At 50.7% G+C, this 8,793-nt stretch overlaps 1 protein-coding gene across 16 annotated transcripts in view; it reads left to right on the forward strand.

The window, feature by feature from the left end:
* LOC116720928 (discs large homolog 1-like protein) overlaps positions 1 to 8,793 on the forward strand; it is a 117,686-nt gene that overhangs the window by 74,165 nt on the left and 34,728 nt on the right. The window contains exon 1 of one of the 16 annotated variants that reach the window (XM_032564404.1): positions 4,114 to 4,590. The exons of the other annotated variants lie outside the window; for them this stretch is intronic. Within the exon in view, the coding sequence (XP_032420295.1) occupies positions 4,297 to 4,590 (294 nt within the window). The 5' untranslated portion in view covers positions 4,114 to 4,296. Of the gene's footprint in view, positions 1 to 4,113; positions 4,591 to 8,793 lie in introns of those variants that run through there. 16 annotated transcript variants of the gene reach the window in all.

Below are 8,793 nucleotides of genomic sequence, written 5' to 3' on the forward strand. Positions count from 1 at the left end.
TCTCTGTATTGAGCAGAGTTTTAGCTCCAGATGTTGATCCGATCATTCCTGGTTCTTCTTCACGGTGTCGGGTCAAAACAGGTCTCGATGTGAAGCTGAGAGTTTCAGGTGATCATGATGCAGGCCAACCGTTCTGCATGCTGCTGTTCTGAGCTTGTGAAGGTCCGGATCGGGTTCTTTGGGGTTCTGTTGGATTTTATCCAGGATGTTTCGTCTGGCAGAAGAAGCTTCAGCAGCCGGTCAGGACTCTGTCTGCTCAGCTTGGATCCACAGTGCTGGGATGGTTGTTGTCCAGCAGGGGGCGCCACCTCCACAGAGCTTTACCTCAGGTTCAGATCCTCTGCTCACCCACCAGCTTCTAGAATCTCTAGTTCTGGTTTCCAGGGTTTCCCATCATATGGATCGTGGCTGGCTGAGTGTGTGTGTGGGTGTGTGTGTGTTCTGGTGGGCTCCCCGGGTCGCTGTCGCACCTCAGTGCAGCAGGTCTACGTTAAACAGTGGGGTAAAATTAGAAGTCCATCACGTCTGAACTTGTCAGCTGCCATCACTGTCACTGTGTGTGTGTGGGATGTGTGTGTGTGTGTGTGTGCGCGCGCGCAGCCTGACTCAGGCTTTGATAATGAGGCACTCAGGCAGCGGCGCTCAGATGGCGCCTGATTGGTGGAAACAGCAGGAAGTGGAACCTTCATCCGGGTTGCTTCAGGCCGCCGTGCTTCCGGTCCAGATCCTGAACCTGCCTTCAACCTGGTCAGGTGGTCCGGACCGACGGTTCTCCAGGATTCCTGGAGCTCTGGACCTTCTGCTTCCTGCCTGCAGTTCAGTAATCCTCCACCAGGAGGCTCTGACTGTTGGCCTAGTTAAATCCTGATGTATTTAAAATGAAGATGAGGAAACTGTTGTCATGGCGATATTCAACAATAACATGGCTTCCTACTGTGATTATTTTACAGCTTGGTGGGTTTAGATTATTATGGGATGTTGGCTAGAATCTTCCACTCTGTTGATTTGATTCAGATTATTCATAATTTCAGTTTTAATCTGTAAGTGAAGGATCCTGGTGACTAGATGTTAAAGTGTCTTTAAACATGAATCCACTCTGCTTTGTTTTAACGAAGCGTTCAGAGAGAGAGCGCCACCTGTCTGCAGACAGCCTCCTCCGTTAATGACGACGGTCAAATTTCCATCCAGCAGGTTTAGATTTTCAGTGAAGAATTTTAAAAATGTACATAATTTCTCTCAGAAAAAACTCTGACAGTATTTATATCGTGTGCAGATAAAAAGACGAGCAGATTCATCCAGCCGGCTGGATGGAGCGAGAAGTCAACATGGCTGCATCCAACATGGCTGCATCCAACATGCCTGCATCCAACATGGCTGCATCCAACATGCCTGCATCCAACATGGCTGCATCCAACATGCCTGCATCCAACATGCCTGCATCCAACATGGCTGCATCCAACATGGCTGCATCCAACATGGCTGCATCCAACATGCCTGCATCCAACATGCCTGCATCCAACATGGCTGCATCCAACATGGCTGCATCCAACATGGCTGCATCCAACATGCCTGCATCCAACATGGCTGCATCCAACATGGCTGCATCCAACATGGCTGCATCCAACATGCCTGCATCCAACATGCCTGCATCCAACATGGCTGCATCCAACATGGCTGCATCCAACATGGCTGCATCCAACATGCCTGCATCCAACATGGCTGCATCCAACATGCCTGCATCCAACATGGCTGCATCCAACATGCCTGCATCCAACATGGCTGCATCCAACATGCCTGCATCCAACATGGCTGCATCCAACATGGCTGCATCCAACATGGCTGCATCCAACATGCCTGCATCCAACATGGCTGCATCCAACATGCCTGCATCCAACATGGCTGCATCCAACATGGCTGCATCCAACATGGCTGCATCCAACATGGCCGCAGCCTGTGTTCGCTCACGGCGTCTTCAGCTCTGTTTCTGTCTGGCTCTGTGTGTTTGTGGTTCCCTGGTTTTTGTTTTGCTCTCTGTGGCGCTCATGTGCAGCTCGGTCTTCACAGGAATTTTGTCCAGATGTTTTCCTTCCAGGAAGACATCTGGACGGGCCGGTTGAACCTTTGCTTCACTTTAACAGCTTCCTGTGTGGACGTCACAAAATGGAGGCCAGCAGATTAGTTTTATTTGTTCAAATGGATTTTGGAACATTTTTTGTGAATTGATTTTTTAACGTTAACATCCTGACGCTTTTCAAGGAACCAGAACCGTTTTCCAGACCAGGTACTGTTCCTGGTTCTGTTGAATGAATCTGACCCAGAAGCAGTTCTGGTTCAGGAAACAACAATCTCTGTTTACTGCAGCAGAGTTCTGGATTAAATCTATAATTCATCAGTAGCATCTGAGTCCTTCCTCTTCCTCATCTTCATCTCCAACTACAAACTCTGCATGTCTTCATCTCGGTCGCGTCCAGCAGGTTTTTCTTCTACAGATTTAAATCAAACATTAAAACATGTGACTGATATCTGAAGGCAACGCGGAGCCTGTCTTTCCGTTCTCACATTTTGTCCCGTCTCCTGCCCCCCCGCTCCGACCCTCCCCCTCTCTGGATGACTAACGCTCTGCGGAGGACAGCGACAGACGGTGGGCGGACGTGCAGAGAAACGGCCCGGTCCAACAATCCCAACCATTCACTCCCAGGCTGCTGCTGCTGTCAGCCTGAGGAGGAATCTCTGCTTCCTGCCTCTCCAGACTGGATCCGGGATCCGGTTCGCTCCAGACCCTGTCCGTCTGGGATCCGGTCCATTCCTCCCCTCTCTCTACCTGAGTAGTAAACGATGGAGGCTCCTTTGGGTGTGCAGGAGCAGTAACACCTCCGGTCACATGGTGGCGCCACACAGAGCAGACCAGAGAGAGCGAGGAACAGCAAAGAAACAGAAAACACTTTTATTTCCTGCTGAAATAAAAGCTTCTCCTCTGAGTAGAAAGTGTATAAAGCAGCTCTTTATCGCCCCCTAGGCGCTGTAGTGCTACTGCGAAGTCCATTTATGGACCACTATTTGTTTGGAGCCCAGTTGGGGACCAGTTGGGGACCAGTATCGCTCAGTAGAACTCCTCTGGTGGTCCAATTCTGGGCACCAGGTCCAGTTCAGACCACTGGAGGACCCAGTTTGGGTTTGATTCTATCCCAGTTTGGATCTTGTTGTTCTCCTGAGGAAGCCTCAGTTTGGTTTGTAGTTGGAATAATTGATGCTTCTCAAAGCAGGTCTGGAGACGCTTAGCCCCGCCCCCTCCCACACGTAGCCCCTCCCCTGGGAATCTGCCACTTCTAGATGTTTCTTCTTTAATCTGAATGCTGATTGGTCAGCCTGTTTATGTGTGAATGTGTGATTGGTTCATGTGATTTTCCGCCCTGTCTGATACGTTTGCAGTTCGGTGTGTTTGGAGTCAGACGGCGAAGGGTCGTCCCGTCAGACCGTCAGTTCCCGAAACTACACAGAAAAAACACATGGGGTCACTTCGACCCGTCAGACCGGACCAGAGTAAAAAGCTTGTGGGTCCAAATGACCCTGATGGACAGAACCGTCAGAAAGTTCTGCTGTGGTTCTGAATGCGGTGTCCAGTATAGCCGGTCCAGTTTGGGCCGGTCCTGTCCCGGTTTTGATCTCACAGAGAAGCAGAAAAACATCTTGATCTGAATTCATCCAGAACCTGAAGGAACTCAGAACTCAGCCCGGTTGATCGGTCCAACAGAACCGGAGGCTCACTTCCTGTAGCGTTGCTGGGTCAGAACTTTGCAGGAAATCAGAACCGCTGGTGTTGGTGAGGTTCAGATGGAGATGATCCGTCTCCTCAGTGGACCGAACCGAACCGAACCGGACCGAACACCAAGAGACAAAAGTTCCTGAGATCCTCCTCTTCCTCACCTCCAGCCTTCATCCCTCCTCTTCGTCACTGTTTCTTCCTCTCCTCCTCTTCCTCTGTCCTACATCGCTCTACCTCGCCTCAGGATACACCCCCCTCGCGCCTCGTTTCCGACGCGTCATGTGACCAGCCTCTGTCGCCCCCGCCCCTCCCCCCGCTCACGCCCCCACAGAGCGGAGCCTCACGCAGACGCCGGAGCGCTCTTCATCGCTCAGAGAGGAGGACGGCGCGGCGAGGAGACGGAGGGAGCCGAGCCGCCGCCTGAGAGCAGAGAACACGCCGCTCATCCTGGGGGGGTTCTCCCTGGATGCAGGAAGAGCTCTGGGGGTCGTTTCCTCCCCGCCGCCATGCAGCGACGCCAGGAATGAGGGCGGATGGTGAGAGCAGGGAGCAGCAGCAGCAGCAGCAGCAGCAGCGGAGGAGGAGGAGGAGGAGGAGGAGAGGCAGGAGGAAGAGGAGGTGGGGGCAGCTCGGCCGGCGGCAGCAGCAATGGCAGCGGCCGGCGGCGCGCCAGGAGCCGGCGGCGCTCCCGGAGGAGCCGGCTGGCGGCCCGATGTCCCGGCGCCGAGTCCCCCGGATCCGGCAGGGGGGAATGTTTCTCCCCGATGCTCTGCCACTGCAAGGTGGCCTGCAGCAGCAGCACCATCTCCCTCATGTTCGGCTGCAAGGTGGGTCAGGACACGGGCCGGTCCGGTCCGGTCCGGTCTGGGTCCATGTTTGGTTCCAGGTTAGAGTCCTGTTTGGTCAGAGTCGAGTCTGATTCTGGGTCAGAATCCCGTTTGGTTCTGGGTCCGGGTCACTGTCAGGTTTGGTTCTGTTGATGAGTCACAGTTATAAACCGGGTCTCAGTCCAGAGGGCCCAGCAGATCCGGTTCTGGAGAACCCCTCAGACCCCTCTGGATGTTTCCCAGATCCTTCCACCGGTCCAGTAAAGGTTCTGGTTCTGTTGTTCCTGGTTCTGGACCCGGCATCCAGCGGCAGCCCGGTTGGGTTCTGTTCCTCAGCCGGACCTTGTGGTGGTCCGCTCTGCTTGGAGGACATCCAGAGCCAGAATCGGACCGGTTCTGTTGGTGGTTCTGGACCAGGGCCCGGTTCTGACGGATCTGCAGGGGAACGTCCTCCATCCAGTCGGTTGGTTTTGGGAACAGCTGGAATAAATCCACATTCTGAGGTCAGTGAACTGGACCTTAACTGGGCCGGTGACCTTTGACCTGAGCCGGGGTGGATGCTGGTCTGGAGACGCTCCTCCTTCAGAACAGCAGCGATGTGGAACAGGATGTTCTGATGCTGACCCGGTTCTGCTGTGGTTATGTAACGGAACGCGGCGCTGTGGCGTTCCGGGCCTCAGCAGAACCTCTGACCCGGAACATCCTGCAGAATCCCGACCTGCTTCCTGTCCTGCACCTGTCAGACTCAACTCAGGGAATAAAACCTCCTATTATAGACGCTAAACCTGCCGTCTCCTGATTGGCCGCCGCAGCTGCCTGTCGCTTCTCCCTCTGTGAGCCGACCAATCAGAGGCCAGCTGAGCTGCAGGGCCGAGCTGTGATTGGCCGAAGGCGGCAGGCGTGGTGGTGCATGTGTGAGGTCCATGTGCTCCACAGGAAACAACAACAGAGTCCTGGAGGAGCTTCATTACCCATGATGCTTTGTGAACAATCCGTCTCTCAGAGAGAAAATTAAAAACATGAAATAATCAGGATGATCTTCTGGTTCTGTTGGAGACCAGATGACCTGGTGACCTCAGGTCAGCTGTAGGTGAGGAACAATGAATCCATGGATTAAATGATTAACGGCCCGATTACATTCATTTAAAACTTTGAACTTTTTATTTCATTCCTGTAAGAGCTCAGGAATAAATAAGTAAAATTACATCCTTTTGTTTTGATAGATATGTCATCATATTGATCAGATTAATGAATTAAACTGAAATAAGTTTGTATTGTGATATCAACATATCTAAACACATCAGAACAGCTGATCTGCAGCAGAGTTGGAGACGATAAACAACCTGAAAAGTTCTGAAGAACATCAGTCGTTTCAGCGAAGCCCAGCCCGTCACCTAGCAACAGCAGAGCTGTATGTGCTGTACAATGGCTGCTGGAAAAGACAGGAGTTCTGTTATTGACTTATCATCCAGAAACCACTTGCTGCATTCTGATTGGTTGTGCAGGAGGCTCCAGTTCTGCTTTTCAAAGATACACAGTTGCATCGTTGCACATCTGTTTTTCAGCTCTGGATTTGGATTTAAAGAGACAGCGACTCTTAAACGTCATTCTGAAAGATCAACAGGCAGAACTGAGCAGAATAAAATCTGATTAACTGAGAATGATTTTGTACAAAAGTTGTAATGAACACATTCTGTAGCCCATAGATCTATGCTAACCTGTTGAAGGAAGGAAATAGGTGACCTTTAATACTTCAAGAGGTCAGAGGTCACCCAGGAATAAAACAATGAATCCTGTTTATCAGAGAGGCAGTGGAAAGTGTTCTGGTTGGACCCGGTTCTGTTCGGCAGCAGAACCGACCCGATGGCTCTCAGCTTGGTTCTGATTGCAGATCGGTGATGAAGGCTCCGCTCCTCTTCCTCTTAATTAACCCGATTGATCGGCCGGATCGATTGGCTCCACGGATCGTTGCTGCAGAGACCTGAGCTCCATCTCTGACTGCCAGGGGTCAAAGGTCAGGACTCCGAGCCCGTATGTCTGCTTTAAAGGGTTGAAGGACAAAACCTGTTCTCTAGAAACAAGATGGCCGCCGGGCTGGATGAAGCTCCGGAGCTCTGGGACCGATGGAACCATGCTGGACAGAACCAGAACCCAGTTCAGCTGAAGTTCCCCGGCTGTCCGTCACGGTGGTGGAGGGTTCATGCTGTGGGCCGGGATGTTGTGGTTTCACCTGTAGACCAAAGATCCAGGATGAGTCCAGCTGAAGCTGGGTCCACACCGGGTCATCAGCAGAACCAGGGTCCAAACACAACAGCAGATCCAGAACAGACTGGAAAAGAGAAGAACCAGAGCTGCAGTTCTTCAGTGGCCTAGTCAAAGTCCAGAACCACGGTTCTGATTGGCTGCCTGTCAGCCAGGTTCTGGGCTTTGTTTCACTGAGACCAGAACCGGAACCTTGTCTGCGATGTGGAGTTCTGCTGGTTCTGGTTGTTACCAACATGGAGGTTCTGCTCCGGCTCAGAGCAGCAGAACTGAACCCAGATGCTGGTTCTGGTCCGGTCTGCTTCATCTTCCTCCTCCTCTTCCTCGTTTCTCTGCTGCTCCTATTTATAGCAGCGAGGCGGCCGGGACCTCCCCCTCCTCTTCCTCACAGCGCAGAGACGAGGAGGATGAAGAGGAGGATGAAGAGGAGCTGTGTGTCAGCGCCGTGGATCTCCCACTCCTCCATTAGTTCTGCTCTGGTTCCACCGAGAACCCGGTTCTCCCTGTGCTGCTTTCACTGACCATCTTGATTTCTGAGAGGCGTTCACTGACCTGCTGCAGCTGCTGGAGCTCAGCGTGTCTCTGCAGGCCGTGTGGATCCAGCAGAACATCGGGCCGGTTCTGATTCTGGAGAATCTTCAGGTTTTGACGGACTGATGAGAATAAATAATTTAAATCTGAATAAATTTTCCTCTGAGTTTATGGAACATCAGAGACTCCAGCTGGAAGATCTGATCCCAGGTTTGGACCCGATTCTGGTCGGGAAGCAGGAGCCCAGACAGGATCAGGGATTTTTCTGTAACTTCAGGATTTGTTGACAGCAGGAAAGTCTGTTGGTTCGTTTGTCTGGTCCGGACCAGAACCGGACTTTCATTTCTTCATTTGGTGGTTTGCTCTCGTATCGGGTCTATAATCTGTGAACAAAGATCTTCAGTCAGAAATGATGTTTGATGACGGAATCGATGGAGCCAGACCGAGCCAGAACCAGTTCTGTTCTGGTCGTTTGTTTTATTCCAACTTCAGTCGGTTTGGATCGAATCCGGACCGACTGGGAAACAAACTGTCCTGTTAAAACAAACCAGAAAATATCCTGAAATATTTTAAGGAAATGTATGTTGGGAAGTCTCAATGCTGCTAGACATACTATTGGCTGGTGGTTGCATGGCAACTAATCTAGGAGCTGATTGGCTGAACCCGGAGAGTGGAGACGAGGAAAACAATAGTTAGCTTCAGCAGTAAGATGGCTGCCACTGTTTACTGATGCATATTAATGAATATTTAAAAAAGTAAAGCAATATATTAATAAGTGCATCCAATATTTTTTAACATATTAAAGGTGAAATATGAAACTAAAGGAGTAACAGCAGAGCAGCCGGCTAACCAGGCTGCTATGGGTTCATCTGAGATAAACTATGTGGCGCCACCTGGAGGTTAAAGGCTGACCAGAATGTGTCCAGGATGTGTGGGGTCTGCAGAGATGTTAGCTGACCTTTGACCTGTATCAGCCCTGATGAGTTTTATTCTCGTTTTTAACTTCTTCCTCAAGTGGAGCAACTTCTCTGGATCATTTAGTTATTTTAGGAGAATCGTTTCAGAGCAAAAATATGAATAATTTGGTAACACTTTATTTGACGGATTGTGAATAAGACTGACATGACACCGTCATAAACATGACATGACACCGTCATAAACACGACATGACACCGTCATAAACACGACATGACACCGTCATAAACATGACATGACACCGTCATAAACACGACATGACACCGTCATAAACACGACATGACACCGTCATAAACACGACATGACACCGTCATAAACACGACATGACACCGTCATAAACATGAGTAAGTCTTCATGAATATTTATGACTGTTGTCATAAAGTGTCATTTGGTAAATAATGACACTTTGACAACATTGACATTATTCAAAATGTC

The sequence above is a fragment of the Xiphophorus hellerii genome, chromosome 6 (assembly GCF_003331165.1).
Source record: "Xiphophorus hellerii strain 12219 chromosome 6, Xiphophorus_hellerii-4.1, whole genome shotgun sequence".
In the NCBI taxonomy this organism is placed as follows: Eukaryota; Metazoa; Chordata; class Actinopteri; order Cyprinodontiformes; family Poeciliidae; genus Xiphophorus; species Xiphophorus hellerii.